This window comes from Dysidea avara, chromosome 1 (assembly GCF_963678975.1).
Source record: "Dysidea avara chromosome 1, odDysAvar1.4, whole genome shotgun sequence".
NCBI classification, from domain to species: Eukaryota; Metazoa; Porifera; class Demospongiae; order Dictyoceratida; family Dysideidae; genus Dysidea; species Dysidea avara.
In genome coordinates this window covers 11,830,440-11,856,314 of record NC_089272.1, presented here as the reverse complement: position 1 = coordinate 11,856,314, position 25,875 = coordinate 11,830,440, and the positions used below count along the sequence as shown (strand labels likewise).

General features: G+C 37.7%; 2 protein-coding genes and 1 long non-coding RNA gene across 22 annotated transcripts in view; 2 read left to right on the top strand and 1 right to left on the bottom strand.

The window, feature by feature from the left end:
- Nucleotides 1-3,418, top strand: part of LOC136256268 (uncharacterized) — a 65,771-nt gene extending 62,353 nt beyond the window's left edge. Inside the window, exons 10-12 of the mRNA XM_066049196.1 lie at nucleotides 2,660-2,722; nucleotides 2,764-3,049; nucleotides 3,099-3,418. Of these exons, the coding sequence (XP_065905268.1) occupies nucleotides 2,660-2,722; nucleotides 2,764-3,049; nucleotides 3,099-3,114 (365 nt within the window). The 3' untranslated portion in view covers nucleotides 3,115-3,418. The remainder of the gene's footprint in view (nucleotides 1-2,659; nucleotides 2,723-2,763; nucleotides 3,050-3,098) is intronic.
- The window catches only part of LOC136256555 (uncharacterized), a 294,555-nt gene that overhangs the window by 57,644 nt on the left and 211,036 nt on the right, over nucleotides 1-25,875 (top strand). The window lies entirely within an intron of this gene.
- LOC136256291 (AMP deaminase 2-like) overlaps nucleotides 3,337-25,875 on the bottom strand; it is a 75,646-nt gene continuing 53,107 nt past the window's right edge. For all 20 annotated transcript variants that reach the window (XM_066049312.1, XM_066049321.1, XM_066049252.1 and 17 more), the window contains 7 exons: nucleotides 25,566-25,729; nucleotides 23,676-23,802; nucleotides 19,270-19,433; nucleotides 18,347-18,467; nucleotides 11,205-11,378; nucleotides 11,022-11,132; nucleotides 3,337-3,715 (listed from right to left, as the gene is read on the bottom strand). In XM_066049312.1, the coding sequence (XP_065905384.1) occupies nucleotides 3,557-3,715; nucleotides 11,022-11,132; nucleotides 11,205-11,378; nucleotides 18,347-18,467; nucleotides 19,270-19,433; nucleotides 23,676-23,802; nucleotides 25,566-25,729 (1,020 nt within the window). In that variant the 3' untranslated portion in view covers nucleotides 3,337-3,556. The remainder of the gene's footprint in view (nucleotides 3,716-11,021; nucleotides 11,133-11,204; nucleotides 11,379-18,346; nucleotides 18,468-19,269; nucleotides 19,434-23,675; nucleotides 23,803-25,565; nucleotides 25,730-25,875) is intronic.

The window sequence follows — 25,875 nt, the reverse complement described above, 5'->3', positions numbered from 1 at the left end:
TAGTGGATGTACATTCTCTGGTTGCTCAGTAGTGGTTCCAGGAAGAGATGCTATCCAGAATAATAAAGATGGAGAGAACCACTTAGAGGGAGTTACCCTGGAACAAATTCTTGATGATTGAACGTTTTATTTGTGCTAATGTGGGTATGCTGTTAGGTGCTATTATAAGACTTCCAAGTGCTATGTTTTAGACTTTTTATTGTGCTTTTACCTTTCTTTATTGTACAAATGCTGCTGCTTGGTGGTAAATGTTCATCATGATGTGATTGAAACCCACAAGTTATTGTTGCAAGTAATCCTATTATAAGAAAATCAGTGTAAACTTGAATTATTCCTTGGCCATGGTACATTTAAATGTACCATGGCCAGTCATGGTTTATTTTAAATGTACCATAGCCAACCATGGTTTAACTTAAATGTACCATGGCTAGCCAGGGTTTATGAGCCATGTACCCTGAAATTCTTCTTTGAAGTTAGGTGGTTTCATGGTACATGAAGTGTTATATCCCTACTGCGCTCAAGATACCATAACGGAAATGCACAGTAGGGATATAACACTTCTTATTGTTTTACTGTGATTTAATATCATGGACTACTCAACTTGTTTCAGTACTTTTATCAATGTGCTATGGTCCCTACTCTAGTTGAAAATTCCAAATTTTTTCGTGTACTTGTTTGTTAACTTTTTTTGTAAATAATTTTATTATGACTGGTGAACCCACGTATACCGCATCTGAAATGGCGCCACGCGCCCCAGCTATTGTCTGAAAAGTGAAGTATCCATTACGCTTCATTGGCAGCTATGTTCAACCCGTTACACATCATTTCGAATCAAGAAATTCCCTGGAAGTACCTCTACAATCTACATATACCAAAAGAAATGGTGCCGCGCCCCAATTTTATTAATTATCATCTCAAAAGTGAAGTATCCATTATGCTTCGCTGTCAGCTATGTTCAACCCATTACACAGCAGTACGAATCAAGGCTGAATTGTTTGAAAAGCCCCTCTGCAATCAAAATAGCCACTATGAAAAATACGGATGAAATCCATTTCGAAGGGAAGCCATCACGTGCTCATGCCAACTCAACACCTTTCCCTGTCAGCAAAGATAAATGGGACACAAAGGAGGACACTGGTAAGTCCATGAAGAATGCATTGTACGTACTGCGGTATGCCAAAAGGCACCTGTCGGGCTGAAGCAATGTCAAACAGTGAAAAAATCAAGCCTGTAGCCTTAGCCGTTATTGAGTTATGCTTGTCTGAAGGCATCGGTCAATTACTTACTGTCAGTAGAAATTCTGTCAAATAAAAAAAAATTTAAATTCCATAGCAACTTGTTGAATGCGTTTCGGGTCAATCTGAAAGCTTGTTTGGGTTTAGTATTACCTCACCAATACTGCCTCATTGTCGTCAGGGAAAATTGAGGCTGGTTTTTGAACGATGTTATTTCGTGGGCCACGCCTACTCCTTTGTGGTCCCTACTATACAGTTACTATCGTACTGTATGATCATGACTGCTGAATACACACATACCGCATCAAAAGAAGGATTGGGTTGATATGGTTTCATCTGAATGTGCACCCCACTATCAAAAATCACTGACTTAAAAGTGAAGTGGCCAATACACTTTGGTTTTAGCTATGCTCAGCCGATTACGAACTAATAACGGTAGAAGAAGTTCCTCTGCAATAAATCCAGTCACCACAGAAAATGTGGACTATTCCCATTTACAATAGTAAAGTAGGGAAACCATCATGTGCTATTCTATTGCAATTTGACACCTTGGGCTGTCAACAAAAAGGAAATGGAACACAAAGGAGATAAACTGATTCGTGCATTATACATACTGTGGTATGTCAAGACACCTGTTGGGCACGACATTGAACAGCCTTAACCGTTACAGTTACACTTGTCTGAAAGTATTAGTATGTCGGTCAGTCAGTCAGTATAAATTTCTTTATAAACACAGTATGATAGCATCTGCCTCTATATATTCCATCCATGTTTTTGTGATGGAAGTGCTAGTCTAAAAATTTTATATTGGCTTTCACAGAACTTATAATTATGTGACCTAGTCTAGGAAAATTAAACAGGAAGGCGTACGGATGAATTATTAGGCAAAAATGTAGGCCATTGAGATTCAAAACTGGTTATATAAAATTAAAGTGCAGGTCTTTATTCAACCCACAGAACTGTACAGCCACACACAGCCATTCCCAGGCTGGCCAGAGCTCCAATCCTTTGGGGCCCCAGACTGCTTGTACAGACCCCACTGTACTTAGGAAAAGCAGACCACTCAAGTTTGGCTGATTACGATTGTGTAATTTGATAGTTCATAATTAATTTTATAGCTTTGTGTTCTTGATATTTGCCGTCAAGGGCGATAAGACCGTTTTCTCACATCTTATTATAATTACTCCATAACAAAATGTGACTGGATTTGTGAAAAGTATCCAGCAAACAAAATGTTAGCAACAACAGTTGACTCCTTGTGTTTCTTTTTATATTGATTATAGCTTCAAACAATATAATACACAAGCACTGATTCAATTGCAAGTTATATGGTTGAAAACAAATGAATTATTTTGCATGAAACGATAAGTGGCTCACAAATATTTTGCTGCATGTTTAATATTATTACATGTTTTGTTTACTAGCTCACCACTCCACTTCACCTGATCACAGCAGCACATCAGATAGTAAAGAAATACTTGATCAAGGTTAGTACAATACCCTCACTACATATCAGGTGTAGTTGTAGTGTTATTAGAGCCCACAATGAAACAACTGCTGAGTATTGTCTACCATAAGGTTGCAGCACACTGGGACAAGCTGGCCTACAACTTAAACTTTAGTCTTCATGAAGTTGACACAATCAGAGTAAAGTGCAAGCATGATCCATTAGATTGCTGCTTCTGTTTACTGGAAGAATGGTTGTCTACTGATCATGGTGATCCTAAGACGTGGACAGTGCTCCTAGCTGCTGTGAGGCATACTAAACAATTACATGTTGTTGCCACACAAATTGAAGATGATGTTATAAAAATGTAAGTGAACTGTTATTACTCTTTGCAATATTATGTGTAATTTGTGTAGGCATTCGGCACAGTAAACTCTGTTTGGAAATTTACACATACACATACACTACAATAAGTTTGTGACAATTACTAGACTTATCTTAGGTACTAATAAACTATATTGTGTGTGGAGTTTTATATTATGCTGTACTGTTAGGAATAGTTAAGTAATGTAGGGACCAAAAAAATTAGTTAGGAATTTAGCTAGTATTTACATTGTAGAATTATTTTCTTATTGTAATGAGAACACACCATGCTCTATTTGATCATTCATACACCATTGTATGTCACAACTGTAATACATCTTGTACAGTATGTCACTTCACAATAATAGTTCATTATTGCATGATTTCACTATAAGTACACAACGTATAAGTGTGCATGTGTACAGTTTCTGTGATATAAATAAATTAACACAAAATTATAAAATATGTTTCATTAATAATCAGTGTAATGTCAAGGTAATGATACATTCCATTAAGCTGGTTGTTGAGTAACTTCAATGATCGTCTTTAACTCATTCACAAGTGTCTCATGACGAAAGCTAGATCGGATGTTGGGAAGATCGCTGCAACGAATGTCATTGCCTGCAGGACCATCCTCAGTGTAGTTCTTACCAATCCAGTGCCTCTTGTACTACAATGACACAGGTATAAGAGCAATGTAGTTTAACTAAGGGACGCTGCTTAACCCTTAAACCCGCAGAGAATTTTTTGGGAAATGTGTGTTTACACAATATGGGCACACATGGTGACACCAGGTAGGGTAACTTCATTCTTACAGCCTACAAAAAAAGTGACCAAATTTTAGAAAACCGTTGATATATGCACATTTATCAATATTCGTTTTATTGGTACTTTGTTTTCTACAGGGACAGAAGAATGGACTGGCTAAGTTTCAGCTTCATGAGTTAAGCAGTGTGGGAAATACAGCGGACGAGCAAATAAATCAATATGTACAGAAGACATCGAAAAAAATAATAATCTATAGGCGCTGACATAAACCATCATAACTTACTGATACAATGGCATATGTAGTTGAATCTTTGCTCATTGTATTTACCATGAATTTGTGAATCTATCAAGGTATAGTTTTTGCCAAAGGTATTCTTCTGTGATCTGGAAGGAAGGCGAATTCATTGAAGAAAGATTCTTTTGTCACCACAACGTAAACAAATGTCTGTAATCAAAACCCACCTGTATATGAAGATGAAACAAGGATTTTTGAACTCCCTATGAATAGGGGAACACAATGATGCCCAGGATTTATCCACTGGAGTGTCAATTCGCCTGACCAGCAAGGCAATAAAACATACCATATTTTTTTCTGAAGCTTGCATGTTTTTACCCATTGTCTTTAAATACGTTTTATTACAAAGGTATTGTTGTACATAGATCGACAGTTTTCTAAAATTAGGTCACAAATGTACATCGATTAAAAGTCTGTTCACTGAGCCACTTCGAGAACGTTACTTGCTATGAAGCGATGAGTCACATCTTGATTTTGATTGTGGGTTTACTCACATGAATAATATATGTGACCAGATCTGTGAAAACCCGACACAATCGCACATTTCTGTTTATCAAATATTTATAATCTACTTAGCCAAGTGTACCCTCTGGCAAAGTTTCAACCTCATATGCCAATAACTTTAGGAGTTATAATTACAGCCCTACAAAGTAGCAGCAACAGAAAAATCGATTTGTACAGCAAGTATAGAGAAAATAAACTACAGGCACCTACAAAAATGGTTGTAACTTACCATCGAAATGAGGTACGGAGCTACAGTTTTCACCATCGTGTTCGCCATGAACAGGGGAATCAATTACTTGGTAAGTTTTTCCCTTACTCACCTTTTTTCACAGGATACAAAGGCAAAAAGTGTGAAGAAAAATCGATCACATACCATCACTTTGACATGACGTAAACAAATGCTCATAACTTCCATATCCTTGGGTGTACTGCAACGAAACAAAGATTTTCCAACTCCTCTTGAGCAGGCGAATAAGATGATATCCAGGGTTTAATTGTTAGTCCTATTCTTCACTGAGAAAGAGGTGTTCAAAAAATTACGGAATTTTTTTCAATAATACGCAAGTATCTCACCCAATGTATTCAATGCTTCACTCTGAAATTTAAGCTTGCGCGATTGTGTCAGGTTATTGCTGATCCGGTCACATATTACCTGATAAAAAACTTAATGGCGGATCGAATGGAAGTTGGTGATAGGATCAATTATCATCGAGTTAATTGACCATTTATTAAGGTGTGTAAAGGATTTGAGTGTTTCCTTACCGAAAAGATACTTTCACGGCTAGTTTTGGCCTCACCATTTAGCATTAGGGTAAAACCCTAGGTATCATTTTAATCCTTGTTACATCACAAGCAGAATGATGTAAATTGCATAATATTGCCATAGGATGGATGTTACGAAAGTCACAGTGGTTTGTGCAAGGCATGTGTATTTGGGCCAGTTTTCTGGTTTAAGGGTTAAGGATACAAGCTAAATACGCAGTACATAATCTACTAGGATTTTCGAAGTAAGTTCTTTCTATACAAACACCCCACCTCTAAAAGACATGCTCTCATCCCTACAATAGTTATTATTATTATTTTATTATTTATCTAATTTGTCAAAATGACAGGGTGGCACCAAAAGGCATAGCCTGTACAAGGGTGCTTCCCTAAACACATACATTACAAAAATAACACTACAAGGACAAAGAATAACAACACAAAAGTACACCACAAAGAAAAGAAACAATAGTTACAATAAGCAAAACACACACAGAGACTTAAAAAGCTACGTACAAAAAAGATGATAAATGGTGCGACGAAAATAATTTACAGATTTAATAGTGAGTGTATCAAATGATACAGTGTTCCACAAAAATGCAGTATTCACAAAAAAAGAATAACGGTGACTGTTGATGGAAGATAGTAAAGGTACAATAGAGACAGTTCATGGGCTCTGGTGCAGGAAGTATTACAGCGATAGTAATCATAAAAGTTAAGAGATGTTCTGTTGTTGAGGATATCATACAGTGTTGACACAGACAGATAGTTATGACAATCAGTGAGACTAGGCCAGTGGAGTGAATTGAGACAATCATTAGATGACTTACTCCATTTCCTGGAAATAGGATCCCACTGGCTCCCACATGCCCACCTAGCAGCACGACGTTGTACAGACTCTAGGCCAGATATATCACGAGCAGTATGTGGACTCCACACTTGACAAGCGTACTTAAGCAGTGGTCTAACTAAACACTTGTAAGCTACAGATTTTGCAGCTGTGGTAGCTTCCCATAAACTGTGATGCAGATGGTTTAGTGATCTCCTGGCCTTGGCAGAAACAACTTTACAATGATGAGACCAAGATAAGGTAGAATAAACTCCAAGATATTTAACAATAGAATTCCATGAGATGGTGATGCTGTTGATGTTATACATAAAATTAATTAGTTTCCTCTTGTTTGAAATTAAAAATGCCAAACACTTAGATGCGTTTAGACGTAGCTGCCACTTGATTGTCCAAGAATAGATGTTATCAAGATCTTGCAGCAGTAACAAACTGTCAGCAGGACTTTTTATTTCTCTATACAATGCAACATCATCTGCAAATAGTTTTAAAGTGGAGTGGCTTACAATATTCTGCAAATCATCTATGTATAATATGAACAGAAGGGGATCAAGAACAGAGCCTTGTGGCACTCCTGATGTAATAGGGAACCAGTTGGAATAGCTACCATTGATGATCACTCATTGGTATCGGCAAGTTAGAAAAGATCAAATCCACTGCAATAACTGGCCAGTGACACCTAAACAATGAAGTTTAAGAATAAGATGCTCATGGGGTACTGAGTCAAAAGCTTTAGCAAAGTCCAAAAAGACACAATGAGTGGTGCTACGACGATCTAAACATGAACTCCAGTCATGTATAACAGACAACAGCAGGGTAACAGTAGAACGGTTAGCATGGAATCCAAATTGATTATTATTGATATGCCCTGACTTCTCTAAAGCAGTTACCAATTGTCTGCTAATAACTTTCTCCATTACTTTCACTACAATGGATGTCAAGCTGATAGGTCTGTAGTTATTCACTAGACAACGCTCACCTTTCTTGTATATTGGAACGATATTAGCTGTTGTCCAGTCTTTGGGGAGAGTTCCTGATGACATTGACTGATTAAATAATTGACTTAGCGGGCCACTGATAAATTCTGCAGAAAGTTTCAGTAATTTTGGAGTGATATGATCAGGACCACATGCTTTACTGGTATCAAGATTGGTTAACTCATAGTAGACGTCTTCAGACGTAAAAGTCACTGACTGGATGATAGAGGATAAGAATGTTAAGGAACTCTGTAATGCCTCTAAATTGGAAGTATTCTCATCAGTGAAAACAGAATAAAAATATTTGTTAAACATATCAGCTTTAGCACAATCATATCGTCAGTAATAATGGTATTTTCTGAATGAAGAGGTGGTAGACTTGTACGGTGACGCTTCACTAAATTGAACCAACTCCAGAACTTCTTGATGGTAGGAGAAGACTGAGAAAGGTCAATGGCTCTCTTCTTAGTTTCACATCTTGTCATAGTACGTACCAAGTTGCTAATGGTGCGATACTTCAATTTGTTAGCAGCTGTAGGATGCTTACGCATAGCTTTATATAACTTTTTTATGTATCAGATTTATAGTAGATGGACTAAACCAGTGTTTGAGTTTTCTGGACTTCCACTTAACTTTTGGAATAGTTGAGTCAATGGCACACAGAAAGAGATCTTACCACATAGACCAGGACAATTCAATGTCACCATCGTGATCAATAACATTCCAAGGAATTCTAAAGAACACAAAATTAAAGTGGGTTAGATCAATATCACTATAATTGTACAAAAACCGTGTGTTATTTGATGATGAAGAAAGCACTGTAGACACTGAAAAGGAAATAGCATTATGATCGGTATCAGGTAAACTATCACAAGGACTGATGAAGGAAACATGATCTGGATGTGTAGTTAATACTAAATCTAATATGTGATCTTTACGGGTATTAAATGAAACCAATTGGGAAAGAAAACAGTCAGATATGGTCTCACAGAACATACTTGCATCAGGTGTGCAAGGTGAAGGAGAGACAGTGGTCCAATCAATGTTTGGCAAGTTGAAATCGCCACAAAGAATAACAGGTACATTATACTTAACAGCACATAATAGTGAGGTACGAAGCTCTTCTAAATAACTCACAGATGATAGAGGAGGTCTATAGACTACTCCAAACAATATGGTTGAAGCCTTAGTTGGTAATTCTATCCACAACAGTTCACAATTAGCTTCTAGATCATGACAACGGAAAGAGTTGAAACAATCACGAACTAAGATCATTACACCACCACCATGTCGATTACGATCACAATGAAACACTGAGTACCCAGGTGGTGCAACATGAGAATCATGTACAGAATCATCTAGGAAAGTTTCAGTTACTGCAATAATATCAAAGCCACGTGCACAAATGCATGTTAGGAAATCAAATCTCTTGGACATAACACTTCTGGCATTTAAGCATACACAAGATAACAATCCAGTGTTAGCACGTGGCTTAGCACTTTGAGAAAGCTTAGTTGCACAGTTGTAACAAAACAAAACACCATCACATGCATTATTTACCATACTCTTGTATTCAGCAGATGACAACCCCTGATCGCAGGATACATGAATCCATTTGTCACAGCAGTCACAACAAACAGCTTCATCAATATCAGTTACTGGTTCACAACAAAATCCACAGGGATAAATCTCTGGCCCAGGATTACAATCTCTGGCCCAGGATTATAATCTTAGTTTTCTAAGATTATTTCTGGAGGTATTCACTGACTAAATGTTCTATTACAATACCTCAACATAGGGTCAAGGCTTAACAATAGTAATCAGATGGTGTAATAGCCTGATGGTGGTTTCTTCATGCTGCTTTACCCTTCGAGAGCCAAGTTATTGTACAAGTATGGAGGAATGTGTCATCAAACAATGACAAAATGTAACCTAATATAATTTGGGAAACCATTATTATTATTGGGGAAGATGATTATCAAAAAAGATTCTTCCTTAGCAGCAAGGATATTCACAATACTTGTTATGTAACCATTTTATCAGGAAATTCTTGATGAGTAGTACATGGTGTTAGTAAATTCTTAAACCACATAGCCCAGAAAATATGTGCCTTACACACAATACTGTAACTTTCAAAGCATCCGTCCTATGGCTATACAATTTAGGTCATGCAACTTGAATGTGATGTAACAAGGATTAAATGATACCAAGGGTTTTCCCCTAATGTTAAACGGTGAGGCTAAAACATAACTTTTCAGTAAGAAAACACACAAACTATTTAAAAACGATCCATATCTCAATGGTGGTTACTATTATCAACTTGCAACAAGTTCAGTTTGCTCCTAGAATAATTAAATTTTCTATCAGGCCGTATATGACTCATTTGTGTAAATCTACAATTGACACCACCTGAAGAAGGTCAATTGGAAACAGTGGAAATGGAAACTGGAAACGGAAAGTGGAAATGGAATACGGAAATGGTCAAATCATCATATAAATGTACCCTAGAGTGAAATCCTTGTTTAGTCACCACCTCTTAAAGACCACCTGTGTACAAAGACCACATTGTAATTAGATCTCTAAGATGGCTAAGGACTACTTTGTGGTCACTTTTGATAAAGACCACTACTTTACATGGTAATATTTGGTAAGCTTCAAACATGTGTTTCATGACTCATATCAATGTCATTTCCTTCTCCACACTTCACTCAAGTCATATACCATCACTGCTTAGTTTGTACCAGAATGTGTCATACAAAAAAAAATATATTCCATGTAAGTGAAATGTAGCTAGTACACTACAACCTACTGTATCAATGAAAAATGAGGTTTGACGACCTTAAGAGTCTAGTCATTTTCAAATATAGGATGTTTGTGGAACCTAGCTATTATTGCAATGTGAAGAGGTGGTCTTTGCAAAGAGGTGATCTTTATAAAAGGTGACCATGAAGTGGTCAGTATGCCATTGAGATCTAATTATAAAGTGGTCTCTGTACAGAGGTGGTCTTTATAAGAAGGTGGTCTTTAAGAAGTGGCCACTAAACAAGAGTTTCACTCTAGGGTACATTTATATGATGATTTGACCATTTCCGTTTTCCATTTCCGTTTTCCATTTCCACTTTCCGTTTCCAGTTTCCATTGTTTCCAATTGCCCCCTGAAGAAGGTTGGCAAGAATTTTGAAACATGGAGACGCGATTTGCTGTTATTCTTTGCTTCATAACAAGTTACAGTAGCTGCTTTTGTAACAGTATAGGACTGAAACAGAGATCCGGTTATCCTGATAGTATTTCAATATCCAGATAGTAATTTGAAGCCATCAGGATAGTTCCTAATAATTTAAAGCAATTATTTGCTTTGATACAAAGCCTCACCAATTAATATACTATAATCCTGATCATTGTAGAATACTATGATTGCTTCTGATCTAAATTATGAGTATAGCAAGCGGGTTCATGGCAAAATATGTCATGTTATAGTAAGTGATGATGTCTCTATCCATAGGATATCCACAAAGATTTAGTTCACAATATCCGTATAATAAAAATTGCTATCCGTTCAAGCGCTATTACAGTGTTCATTTAACAGTCTCTAAGTAGCCCATTGAACAGACTTTTGATCATTGTGACTAGGTTATAAAGTTATGTAAGTCCATGCATTATGGGAGATTGGCTGTTGAAGGGTTAAACATGGTTGATCACTTCCGTATTTAGACAGTGAATACTACTTGGGTGCTTGGTGTATAGTAGTAGTACAACACCAACTACTTAACTCTGTAGACACCATACCAGATACTAACATACACATTAGCACTATAATAGTTACCTTGTCTTCAAAGCCACTCATGACCACACTATTCCTGGCTAGTTCACACATATCACAAGGAGTCAACTTCCACACTTGAGCTGCTATACTGTACTCCTCCATCAGTGGCTCCTAACAAGTTAATGATGCGTGGTAAAACTACAACTACTAGTACAGTGACCCTACAACCTTGTGACTACATACCTTAGTGAAGTGAAACTGTAGTGGGTCATCAGTAGACAGTGAGACAAGCAGTCCACGAGCATGATAGACTGGTAGAGGATTACGATGATACTCCAGGAATAAACTGTTGTTGCTCAATGGAGACATTGCAATACCAACTTGTGCTAAATAATAGAGGTACTGCATTGCTGGAGCCTGCCAGAAGAGAAACCAGCCATGATAAGTTATTATTAGAAAATGCTATGCATAGTATGCTTTGATCTTTGGCAGATAATGAGGTCTTTAAAAACCATGAAGAAACCTGCTAGTAGGTTTCTAAAATGGTTAGAAACCTGCTAGCAGATAGACCTCAGCATTGCAAATCTCACTTTTGATCATTGATTTGCTATGTATTCTCTGCAAAGTATATACAGGCTAATAGCCCATAGACCAACAGAGCTTGACTTACTCCATTCCTTTTATAAGCACACTTATGCCAATTTGATTATGGGAGCTACACCATAACGCTGTAGGTACGTTTGCTATCATAAACGGAGAATTCCAGAAATATAACGGAGTTCTATTTAATGCCTGTCAGTGTTTCAAGCCTGTTTAATATGCTTTTACTGTACTTTAAACGGACTCCCTATTAAAAGGACTAAATAGGTAAGTTTTCTTGTAGAAGTATAGGTTAGGAACCTAGACCGAGGCTCTTCGTGGTTTTAGAAACCGAGCGAAGCGAGGTTTCTAAAACACGAAGAGCCGAGGGCATGGTTCCTAACCAACTTAGAAAATGCGGGCGTTATATATATCGCTATGTAGGTGGAACCATTGTGGGATTGAGTTATATGTCGTTTCAAAATCGTCACAGTGTTAAAACAAGTCATGCGACCATGGCCACTAGTAGAGAAGATTGAACATGTTTTCGAATTAAAGCTTGTAACTAGCTACATTATCGCTGCTTCTGTTAGCTGGTGAATCAAACAAAGAGTGATAGCTACTGTGACAATAAAGTTAAAGCCAGCACTACCAAGGGTTTAAAGTAAGTGGTAACATTATTGTCAATGGTTAATACTGAATACTTGGTCTGGCGCTAGGCCTTCTGTGACTAAGCCAGTATATAGAGCTTATGCAGGGGGCGTGGTAATTATTTCTAAGCGCCTAGCTCTTACCAATTTAAGACACGCGTTAGGACCAGTCCGTCATTTGTAGGGTATACAGGTACAAGATGCCAAAGGAGTGTTGTGCTGTGAATTGTTCTAATTTTTGTGTGTAAGAGGGAGTGGATTAAGTTTTTATACTTTCCCAACGGATCTAGATCGAAGAAATAAATGGATTGCTGCTGTAAACAGGAAGAACTGGTACCCAACCGAGCACACGGTAATATGTAGTGAACATTTCATTGATGTACAAAAGAGTAACAACCAATTTGCACCGAACTACACCCCTACAATCTTTCAACGCGTTGACAGTCCTATGAAACGAAAGATGGAAGCTCAGGTCGTGGATTTTTGAAGAAGAACAGCTTCCAGAAAATGGAGGATAGAGCAGACCAAGATCACTGATGAGCAAAAGAAAAAAGCAAAGGAAAGCAGAATGCAAGAGCTTGCTGAGTCTAGCAAAAGGCAAGAAGCAAGAAAATTAGAAGAACGGAGGCTGAAAGAAATAGAAGAGCAGCAAAGGTTAGAGGAGGAGAGGAAAAGACGTGAAGAAGATGAGAGGGAGAGATTGTTGAGAGAAGAAGAAAGGAGAGAAGCTGAACAAAGAAAGGAGATTGAAGATGTCAAACAAAAGAGGTTGGATGAAATGAACAGATTGCAACAAGCTGAAGAGACACGAACTACTCAAGAAATATGATGACCTACTCCTGAAATACAACCAAGCTGTAGAAGAGCTTGAACAGCTAAGAACAAGAGAAGCTAAACTGAATACAAAGGTTGATGAGTTGCAGACAAGGATAGTAAGTCGACAGAGCTTAGAAGAGAATGATAAGCAAGTGAAGTTTTATACAGGCCTACCATCGTTTGCAGTTTTGCTAGCCATATACAATTTGGTGATAAAGGGTCTACCTGAATATCATTTTTCTGGCTGTCCCATGTTTGATCAGCTCTTGATTACTTTGATTAAACTACGACTTAATATTCCTGATCAAGATTTCGCGTATCGTTTTGGTGTAAACTAATCTACGGTTTCCCGATGCATTACCAAGTGGCTAGATGTACTTCATGTAAAGTTATCACCGTTGATTTATTGGCCAGAGAGGGATCAGTTACGGAAGACAATGCCAACATGTTTCAGGAAAAATTTTCGGAAATGTACGATTGTTATAGACTGTTTTGAAGTATTCATAGACAGGCCAACTTCATTGATGGCAAGGGCTCAAACATGGTTGAACTATAAGAAGCACAACACATGCAAATTCTTAATAGGCATCACTCCTCAGGGGTCAGTATCGTTTATATCTAAAGGCTGGGACGGAAGGGTATCTGATGTACATTTAACTGAGAACTGTGGTCTCCTCTCAAAACTGTTACCTGGAGATGTCATCTTAGCAGATCGTGGCTTCACAATAGATAAGACTGCAGGAATGTATTGTGCAGAAGTCAAGGTACCTCCCTTTACGAGAGGGAAAAAGCAGTTAAGTAAGCTAGAAGTTGACACTGCTCGTCAGCTTTCTCATGTTAGAATTCATGTTGAAAGAGTTATTGGGCTAGTAAGGCAAAAATATCCCATATTACAATCAACTCTGTCTATTAATATGCTCAAAGGTGACGAAGAGGGTGTGGTGTGTCTCCTGTTGATAAAATAGTTGTAATATGTTGTGCGCTATGTAACTGTTGTGACTCTGTAGTACCATTTTAATTATTTACTAAGTTGTACCTGTCATTGTAATAATAAATAATATTGTTGATATTTACGTAACATTCATTTTATTTACATTTAGGATATGAAAGTGCATGTACAGTACAGTATATTAATGATGTTTCATTGTCTTCTTTGATCTCTTAGAACTCCTCTGATTGTGGCAGTCTGGACAAAAATATTTCCCTTTCGGAACATCTTTTTTGGTCATTTTTAAACATGAAAAATGAAACCATCCTATCAAACAATCCTTGTTATCACAGCAAATCATGTTATCATAGTCTTCTCCTTTACCGCAATAGCAGTATCCTTCCTGTTCATCTGAAGAACTTGAATTATGGACATCATTGCTCCTCGAGCCTGCAGTAGCATCCACCTTAGTAATGTGAGAGTCTGTGGAATCCACCTGGTTTACACTTGCATCAACAGACACGCTAGTACTGGAGCTTGCACCACCACTAGCAGCTGTACTGCTTGATGACTGCAGTGGCATTATTGGTTGCTTGCTTTCCTACTAGTTCAGGTAATATGGCCAATTTAATGAATGGTTCAACGTCATGTATAGCCGAGTCAATGAAATCAGAATCCAGCTCTACCATCTGGTGAAATATTTCACCTTCCCTCCAAGCTACAAAATCACAATGTTGCATGCAGCATAGCTTCATCTGCAGTAGGAATTTGATAATAATACATATGATCTTCCTTAAGTGCGAGTCTGCCATTGTCGTCTTCTAAAAAGAAGGAAGAATTATCACGAATGGCTTCTGAAAATGCTTTATTCTTACAGGAGAAAGGACACTTGGTTTCTAAAACACGACTCTCACAACACTTACAGTAGACAAGGCCGTCTGGTGTGGCACCCAAGAATGGAAATTCAGGATCCAAAATAAGGCCACATTGTATTACCACAAAATTCTCATGACAAGTTTGCATTTTTTCTGTATATGCTACCCTGGCAATATCTTCATGCTTGCACCCACACTGGCATGCAGAAGAAGTAAATTTATGCTGCCCAGGATAGCATATAGCCTTGATCAGGGAAACAGATGGTTGAAAATGGTTAGTATGCAAAGCTTCACGCAACTTAGAAGCTGTTATCCTACCTGCACGTTGCTCAAACCAAGCTCGACATTTACTTTGTTCTCTTGTGCGCTCCTCCACCATGACAGCTTGATTAAATGTGAAAGACAGTCTCATAAATATCTTCACATTTCGTCAATAGATCATTATATGCCAGCTCCATTGCTGTCGGATCATGCAACTCTGTTAAAGGTTTGGGTAAAACCCCAGATTCTGTTTCTGGAACATAAGAATCATTATACTCAGCCATCAATGACAGCACAACTGGTTTACCCAGCCCTTGAGACGAAAAGTGGCTAAATCAGAATCAGTAGACTTAGGAATAGAAAACTTTTTGCTTTTCGTAGATGGGTATCCACATCCTTCAGTGACATTTTGTTTGAGCTTATGCTATGGTGTAGTGAAGTCTATTTTACCAATTTCAGAAAATGGGACACTTCGAAAAGTGCTTGGTAGCCATGAACACAGCAATGATGTACACGAACACTGCTGCTTCATCTGAGTATTTAACTCCAACATAAACAACACAGAAGCAATGTGTGAACAAGCCTCTCCAGCACCAGCCATACATGTACAGTGAGCACACAACACTTCTCCACTCTGTTTAACTGAAACCCATACCTTCAGTGAGGGTAATGAAAGGCTTTGTGAATGTTTAACAAGTGCTGTAAACAAGTAAAGCTTGGTACTACTGGATCGACTGACACTGCAAATAACATCACTCACCCATCCATTCACAACTTGATTGAAAGCTTCCAGACTTTTGTAAGTTTTAAGTTGTTCATGTGTGTAAAGACTAGGTGTCAGTATTAGGTAGTTATATACACCTCCGTACATCACATCTGGCCATTCACTCCACTCAATAGCACGTTCTGAAAACGATGGAGGCTTCTCCAGTTGGCAATAGGGATCTTCCTCGCAACAAATCAACTTCAATTTATCGAGATATCGATCCTTGGTGTCTCCTGACTGTTCTAAATAATACTGTGAATTAGAAAACGCCTGGTTTACACGTTGTGCACTATCCATGAGCAGTTTCACTAAGCAACATTTCTACTAGAGGTGTACTGATATAAGAAAACTAAACCGATCCGATACCGATACGATATGGATTAATCATTTTCAAACTGATACGATACCGATACGATATACCGATATAACTAAGTGTAGCTATTTATGTTTGAAGAACCACATATGCCATGTATTTTAGCTACTGAAGAAACTACTGAAGATTATTGGCTATGCTTGGTTACCCATGGTGGTGTGGCCTCTATTGACAGCTCAGACCATAAGGCACCCACAAATATTTTAATACATGCCCCTGCCAAGATTAGTCCGGATTACTCCACATTTTAATGGCTTGTAGAGATGGCTGGTTGTTTTATGCTGTGCTCTTGGTTCATCTTTTTGCTGTTTCCCCAGGCTCATCACTATGAGTGTTTGTTGTATGATTGGTAAGCTTTGTGACAACAAAACAGTAATTATCCACGCACTTAGATGGCTCCGCGTAACGTACTGCTTTTAGACAAGGAAGATAACTACTGTTTCCCACCCTTGTTAGCTAAATAGTAGGGTTTATAATATGGCTTGATCATTGGACAGTGTCCTCAAGATAGTTCAGTTATATATCGGTGTATCGTATCGGTTTTTAGAAGCAATATCGGCTCCCACCGATACGATATGTATCGGTATATCGGTACACCTCTAATTTCTACCCTACAAATGGCGGAACGGTGCTAATGAGTGTAAGAGCTGGGCGCTTAGAGATAATTACCACACCCCCTGCATAAGCTCTATACACGATTTCACACCTACATAACTTTTTTTACAAGAAACAAATAATCATTCTACAAGAAAGCTTACCTATTTAGTTCTTTTAATAGGGAGTCCGCTTAAAGTACAGTAAAAGCATATTAAACAGGCTTGAAACTTTGACGGGCATTAAATAGAACCCCGTTATATTTCTGTAATTCTCCGCTTATGATAGCAAACGTACCTACAACGTTATAGTCTAGCTCCCATAATCGAATTGGAGTAGGTGTGCTTATAAAAGGAATGGAGTAGGCCAAGCTCTGTTGGTATAAAGTGAGATTTGCAATGCTGAGGTCTATCTGCTAGCAGGTTTCTAACTAAGTTAGTTAGAGACCTGCTAGCAGGTTTCTAACCATTTTAGAAACCTACTAGCAGGTTTCTTCATAGTTTTTAAAGACCTCATTATCTGCCAAAGATCAAAGCATACTATGCATAGCATTTTCTAATGTTTATGTTTCTTGTAAAAAAAAGTTATGTAGGTGTGAACTGGCTTAGACACAGAAGGCCTAGCGCCAGACCAAGTATTATTCTAATATTAACCATTGACAACAATGTTACCACTTACTTTAAACCCTTGGTAGCTAGTGCTGGCTTTAACTTTATTGTCACAGTAGCTATCACTCTTTGTTTTGATCCACCAGCTAACAGAAGCAGCGATAATGTAGCTAGCTAGCTACAAGCTTTAATTCGAAAACACATACAATCCTCTCTACTGGTTGTATGACTTGTTTTAACACTGACGATTTTGAAACGACATATAACTCTATCCCACAATGGTTCCACCTACATAGCGATATATATAATGCCCGCATTTTCTAACTCGGTTAGGAACCATGCCCTCGGCTCTTTGTGATTTAGAAACCTTGCTTCGCTCGGTTTCTAAAACCACAAAGAGCCTCAGTCTAGGTTCCTAACCTATACTTATACAGTATATTAAATTATTATACGCGACCCACTAAGCAAAAACCCGACTCGTTTGCATAACTATTTTTTGAGATAAATGCTATTGAAATACACTGGGTAAAAAAAAGCACAGTAAAAATATGTGCTACATAAATAATTTTATGTATGTTTTCTGTAACATAGGATTCAATAGGTATGGAATAAAGGACACATGCATAAATTACAAGCACTGGTTTGCTGTAGAAATAAAGCTTGCTATCACCATAGTATTGGATTTGCCTTCTTGTAGGTGCACTTTCATAATGGATTCATTTGTTTACAGTGAATCTTCGTAATTTGTTTCAGTTGTGAAACATACTTTGTCATATAGTTGCTGTACAAATCAAATTTCTTGTAGTTGCAACTGTCATAAATAACGGCTGACACTTTAACAATCTTGTTAAAAACAGAGAAGTAATAAAGAAGCTTTGGAGATTTTTCCCAGCTGGTCACATATACTGTAGCTATGTAATATCAAAGGTTATTACCTTCCTTAGCAGCAGACCATGAGAGATGTTTTGTGCTAGCAGAAATGACGTCATTAGATGATTAATTGGTCCAGCCTCTCCACAATGTGGTCTCAATACAAAGGGGTGTAGTTTGTGTAGCCTGAAAGATCACATTACATGTAATAGTTAAATAAACAATAAAATTTAACTTAAACATTCCAGGAGTAGGTATTAATCATGGACAGATTTAATAGAACTTTAATCAACACTGCTATGTTACATAACATGGAAGAAGTCACCACTAGGATGAGTCAGGCTAAAACAATGACGTTATGGCATACAGCATTCCATGCAAAATTACCATCATTGACTGGAAGCAGAATGTGTTTAAGCCAAGCGTATCACCTTTGAAAGCAGACATGGATACTGTCTAGACTTCTGGATCACTACTGCACCAAGCTGATCAGTGTTGAATGAAAACTCTACCAATTTGGCTACAGTTAAAAGTAGCAGACTTAGATGAAGGATTACCCAGATTACCTACAGCAGTTTAAAATTTTTTTTTTTATCATTGTTCAACTATCCCTATAGGGAACTGCAGGGAGGCAACAAGTTAGCCTGTGGCACAGAGAGTCAGAAACCTGAAACTGAAAATTATGTTGAATTTTCTGAGAAGCAATGTTACTAGGAGAGGTTGGAGTTGCATTCTGCCTGCCCTACTAAATGGACTAATTCCTCAGTTAAAATCAGTTCCTCTAGTAGACACAACAAATGCCTTTCATCAGATTAGGTCCAGGCCAAGTGAAAAGCAAACAAGCTAATGTGGTACTGGTGGCTACTAGTACCTTTTGTATATAATACGGCAACAATTAATTATGATGATCTGAACCATTCAATTACGTACATGAAGTAATAAATGTACTACAGTAATTATCACACAAATACACAAAAACCTGTCCCACCTCCTAAGCTTGTTGATTTGTGTGATGTTAGAATACATGTAATAGAGGTAGTAGGAAAATGGTGGGTTGTCTGCACCATCCCAGTCTTGAGGTGGTGGACTGTCACTAGAGAAGACGTATGACTCCAATTTACTCTCATCATCCACACTGTCAAACCCTATCACCTACAGTAAACAATATAATGTGACAATCAACATAATAAATCATATAAAAGGATGAGCAAACCACTTCCCAGTACGTATATTGCTCTGGTAATTAGTGATGTGTGATATACCTGAAAAAGCATGTAGCTGTGTAGTCACTGATACGATAAGGTACACAAATAGTACAGCTCTACATGCTATTAAATGTGTGGGCTGCTAATAAATTTTTATAGCTAAGTACCCAATTCATGCCCATCACACTGTTGCGATACTGCTCAAATCTGTAATCTTGCGAGAGTACAATCAATTCATGGTATGGAACCCATTTCTATTGCAAGTATTCAATACTTGCAAGAAAAATGGGTGCCACACCCTTTAATTAGCAATTTTTTCTTAATCACTTGTACTCTTGCGAGATGTACAGTATTGTGTATTACAAACAAGCTCAGGAAAGTGGTAAGCAACTCATACATTTTTAGTGTGCAAAAATACAGACCTTCAAATTAAATTTAATTATGTGCAAGTAGCTGATAATTAGTGATGTATCAGTATCAGCCCTATTTTGGTGGTATCGGACTTGTATCAGTAAAGCTGTAAATGCCCAATACCAACTGATACTGTGAATGATGTCAATTAATTACTTTTCAAGATGGTGGACGCATCCAACTAAGTTGAGTAAGAGCTGATCTAAGCTACAAATTCTTTGAAAGAAGCCAGTTGCTAGCATTATTAGCACAGTGGAAACAGTAATAAGCCACAAAATAAGATTCATTGAAGCCATACCCTATTGTTATCCTCATGATTGATGACCACAAAACCTGCAAGCTGCAGTAGATGAGATTAGCAACTGTGTTTAGTAAGCTGGTTTTAAGGTTATGGTATACTGGAAACTTAGCTTATTGGAAGCCATATGAAAAGAAGCCATATAGTCACCACAAAAATTCATTTTGTTGCATCATGAGATTACATTTACGCAATAATAATATGGCTACAATGCATCGCTTTGTAATAAGAAGCAATTAGTTGTTGTTTAGTAAGTAACAGTGAAGAAGACATGCAGTTAAACAAGTGAGTAGAACAGTGAAAGAGCTTTGTTTACGAGGATTTGTGTCATTCGCACAAAAAATTCGCGGCAAGGATAATTTGTGGTTTTAGTATGGTATCAAAACGGTGAGTAGAGCTCAGTATACTAGTGAGTAAGACCTCTGTATTTGTGCTGGCTTGTGTAATATATATAGGCGTAGTAACCAGTGGTGTAAAAAAATGGCTTCTGTTGCTGTAGCGAATAGCACACGTGATGTTTCACAACTTCGCGGATGCCTTGCAAATTTTACTGGTTAATAGCACCGTTGTGTTACAAGCTATCTAGTCTTCATTGTTACTGGTTACTAACTAGTACCTTATATTAGCATAAAGTGTTGCAATAGTGGCTTAACTCCAGTTCCCTTTATCGCTATCTGACGCCAAATCATTATTTTGAAGGCGCAATTATCTCGCGGCACAACTTGACAAATAAAGATCCCACGTACCTGAATTTATAGCTGCAAGTAGAGGACACTTTGCTCTTTCATGTACAGTCTAAGCTTAGTGTGTAACTTGTAGGGTCTTTGTGCCATAACTGTACTTTGTGGAGAATGCGTATAATAAAAATTTGAATGACATCCGGTATACCGTAACCTTAACTACTGTTAGAATTAGTAGCTGTTTCTTGTGAGTAATGCCTGTGTGACAAAGTATTGGTGTTGGATTGGTATTGGCCATTTCTGCATCGAAATGTATTGGTATCGGATAGGTAGTGAAAAAGTGGTGTAGGTACATAACTATTGAATTGTATTGAATTGTACACTATTGAATTGTTCAAAACCACACCTTCACATTTCTGTGATTGTGCAATAAAAATATTGATACATGAGCATGGTATCAGTATTGAGATATAGCCAGAGTATCATGATATCCCAATACATTGATATGTTGTATTAAACATCACTATATGTACTGGAAATAATGATAGTTTAACTCCAAGTAGTACCTTTCAACTCCCATGCTAAAGGGTACACTTTTCAATGAAACAAAATGATACAGTATGTACATCAAACAATAATTGAGTGTAATTCTCACTAGTGACCATTCATACCTCAACACTGAAGTGTTTAGAGAGGAACCACCACCCCAGAGTAGAGCATGTGGCTGCCAAGAAAGATGATTAAAGAGTTTCACCCATGAGGATGACAGGAGGCGATAAGCACCCTTATCTCTTAATATAGGAGGAGATGAGCACAAGGGATGGGCAGTATTAACATTTCTGCCATACAATTATTGAGCCATTATCATGATTATTGTCCACTTGACCACTGCAACAAAAAGCACTAAAATATTCAACTAAATGACAAAATATTTATCAGCAATCTAGGAAGACAGTCTCCCCATGGTTGACAAGACAGGAGAAGGATCTGGGCTCTATCCAAGAACATTGTCCTTGCTGCAAAACATATCCCAGGATTACCAATTTTGTGTGGCAGATGCTGAATCCAGGATTTGGACAGATCAGACAGACTGGAATCTTTACCCCAAGATATTTAGGAAAATCATATGCTACAGCCGTCTGATTGTTGAGCTATAGCAGACTGATATTCCCACTTGATGCTCCAAGAAGAATTGCACTGCCAAGGTTGCTGCTATCAACTCCAAATGAATTTCCTGCTTCTCACAGCTCCAGGGTGGAGCTGCTGTAAACTGCTCCCCAATCCTGAGGAATGCATCTGACCTTATCACCATTTGGCAAACCCCATTCCATTGGGCGAGCCACCATAGTAGCTCTTTCCTGGTTGGAGAAGACAGGGTGAGGGATGCAGTTTAGTCTTGCTCGATACCTTCTGTAGATCCCCTGTATGGACCGATAAAATGGAAGCTGGGAGGATGCTTGGGATTCCACATGGAGCTTCCCTATTACTTGAGCCAGGTGTTAGTGCTGTCATCTGACCTTTCTGCAGAGTCTGGTTTACCTCCTTCCTGATATGGTGGAGTTTCTCTCCGGCGTAATGTGGTAGAGTGCACCTGGATAACTGTAGGAAACCAGGCCTAACACCACTGATATGCTCAACATCATCTTCACATAATCCCAAACACATTAGCATGCAATCACTGTGTGATCTAAGCCATTTGGAAATTATTTGAAAAGGTGAGGTGAAGTTTAGCATACTGAGTAACGGTCCCACTCGCTTATCCCTGGAGGTAATAGTTGCAGCTAATCAAAAGGTTGAAGTTCAATTGCTGGTTTTGTTATCATCTGGAGGAATACTTTATACTGAAATGTTACCATCTTAATAAAAACTCACATACATTGTTTGCACCATTTCAAGGTTTCTTTTTAAGTACCATAAAGGAACATTACATATATGTGACCTAATTTTAGAAAACCATTGATATCTGCACATTTTTCAAAATTCATTTTATATGTTCTTTGTTGTCTACAGGGACAGAGGAATGAGTTTCAGCTTCATAAGTTAAGCAGTGTTAGAAATACAGCACTAGACAACCGGACGGGCAAATAAATCAATATGCATAGAAGCCATCGAGAAAAGAATCTACAGGTGCTTACATAAACCATCATAACTCACTGATACAACAGTGTACAGAATTGAATCTTGGCTCAATTGCATTTGTCATGAATTTGTGAATCCACCAAGGTATAGTTTTTTTCCCAAGGTATGCTTCTGTGTTTGAGAAGGAAGGCGAATTCACTGAAGAACAATTGTCGGTAAATTCTTTCTCGTCACCGCAACGTAAACAAACGTCTGTAAATTTGAAACCCTTTCGTGTATGGATATGAAACAAAGAGTTTTGTACTCCCTATGAACAGGCGAACACGACGATGCCTAGGATTTATCCATTGAAGTGTTAATCCACCCACCAGTGAGGCGATAAAAACTTGTATAATTTTTTCCTGGAGCTTGCATTTTTTATCCATAGTTTTTAAATGTGTTTTGCTACAAAAGTACTATTGTGTGTAGATTGACGGTTTTCCAAAATTCGGTTACATATGATGAGGTATGAGAATATAATTGCCACTACTGTTAAATACACTTGCTGTAGATACTGTATCTCTTAGTACTGTTATATAACATGGATAAACAATACAATAGAAGAAAAGAAAAGCAAATAGAGTATTTTTTCATTTAGCACCAATAAAACATACAAATTCCAAATGATATTTTGATCTAATTTAATAGTACTTAATATATAATGTATGTATCTTGCTCTGACGTGTTGTAGAAACTTGTGCAGTTTCGGATGAGACTCAAGATTAATGGAGACTTCATATAGTGGCATGAACAAGTTGACCAGAAACTCATTAAAGTTATTCAGTAGATTCTTTGAGCGAGAAATATCACTGTGGGTTTAGTTACACAAATACACAGCACGTAATACAGTACAGTGGAACTTGCCTATAATTGTTTTTAGTAAATTTTTGTGTGTTGATAAGTGTTGATAGTTCCTAATACTTGTTCTTGTCGCTTCGTGTTCAACTTTATTAGAAACGCCTGGACCAACTCAACAAATTGGTGGCAATTTCAGCTTCGTAGCCCCTAGGACAAAGGAGTTATGGGCCCAAATATAAAGGACACCCATAACATGCATTTTTGGCAATATATTAGCCATTTAATAATGAAGGGTTAAATACGACAATTCGGGTGATTTGAAGGCAACACCAATTCACCTGAATTGTCATTATCAAAACTTTTATCATTAACCTACCATCACAGTCATTTCTTGGCCACCACCTTTGATTTCACATCTTTTTTCACTACTACTTTTTGAGGGTCGCACCCTTTTTCACAGCTTGGCTGTTTTTGTACAGATATGAATATACCGCTCTGTATTATAACTGACAACAGAGACCATGTATCTATAAGCAGTAGTGCTGAACACTTGACAATTAATGTCAGGTCAACTTTTAACATTTTGTTTGAATTAAACATTTAACTGTTTCTGCTGTTAAAATTAAGATAAAAGTACACAAAAAATGGAATTTTCAACTAGAGTAGGGACCATAGAACATCGATTAAAAAGTACTGAAACTAGTTGGAGTAGTGCATGATATTAAATCACAATAATACAATAAGAAGTGTTATATATGTACCTACTGTACTGTGCTCAAGATACCATAAAGGAAATGCACAGTAGCACTTCTTATTGTTTTACTGTGATTTAATATCATGGACTACTCCAGCTGTTTCAGTACTTTTTATCCATGTACTATGGTCCCTACTTCACCAGATTTTTTTGTGTACTTGCTTGTTATAAAATAAACTTATTATGACTGGTGAACCTCAACCCACGCATACCACAGCAAAGAAAGAAATGGTGCCACATGCCCCAGCTATCAATTATCATCTGAAAAGTGAAGTATCCATTATGCTTTGTTGTCAGCTATGTTCAACCCATTACACAGCATTACAAATCAAGAACTGTTCAAAAGGCACGTCTGCAATCAAAGTAGGCACTATGAAAAATACATCCATTATGAAGGGAACTACTGCCAAATCGACACATTTTACTGTCAGCAAAGATGAATGGGACACAAAGGAGGACACTGGTAAGTCCATGAAGAATTCATTGTATGTACTGCAGTGTGCCAAAAGGCACGTTCCCAGCTGAAGTGATGTTGAACAGTGAAAAATCAAGCCAGTAGCATTAGCCGTTATCGAGTTACGCTTCTCTGAAAGCATCAGTTACAGTCAGCCAGTCAATCAGTTAGTAGAAAATTCCATTTACTTTTTATTTTTAAATTCCATAGCAATTTGTTGAAAGGGTTTCGGGTCAATCTGAAAGCTTGTTTGGGCATAGTTTTACCTAACCAATACTGCCTCATCATCAGGGAAAAGTGAGGCTGGTTTTTGGGTGATGATTTTTTTGCCCACACCCAAACCTATTTGTGGTCTCTACATGTGCATTGTGCAGACCAATAATCTTGTGAAACAAGTATCAAAGAAATGCTATTTAATAGTATGTACGTATGTCATAGATATTATGGGTGTTAACATCATACATAGCTGCCATTTCACAGTCACCATGATCGATTTTGCAACTATAGTATCACAAAGATCCCGTAGTTTTACATTTGAACTGGTTTGGGTTTAGTAGTTCACTTACTATAGCCGTGGCACTTGGATCAGCCATCGCACATTCTCACAATACAGTTCATTATCAACTGCCCATTCTGCCAACTTGTCCCATTCATCCATTGACCTTCCATATATGGAAATCCTCAGCTCAGCATTCTGATACTTGCTTTCCTCCAGGTCTGACATCACTTCCTGTGATAAAGTGGCAGGCTCAAATCAAATAAAGTAATGCAATTCTCACATATTTTTCCCTGGAAGTTATTACCTACTATTAACTTACCTTCATTACTGTACAGATAAAATATTGCAGCCAACTCCAAGAGTATTAAAATGGTATA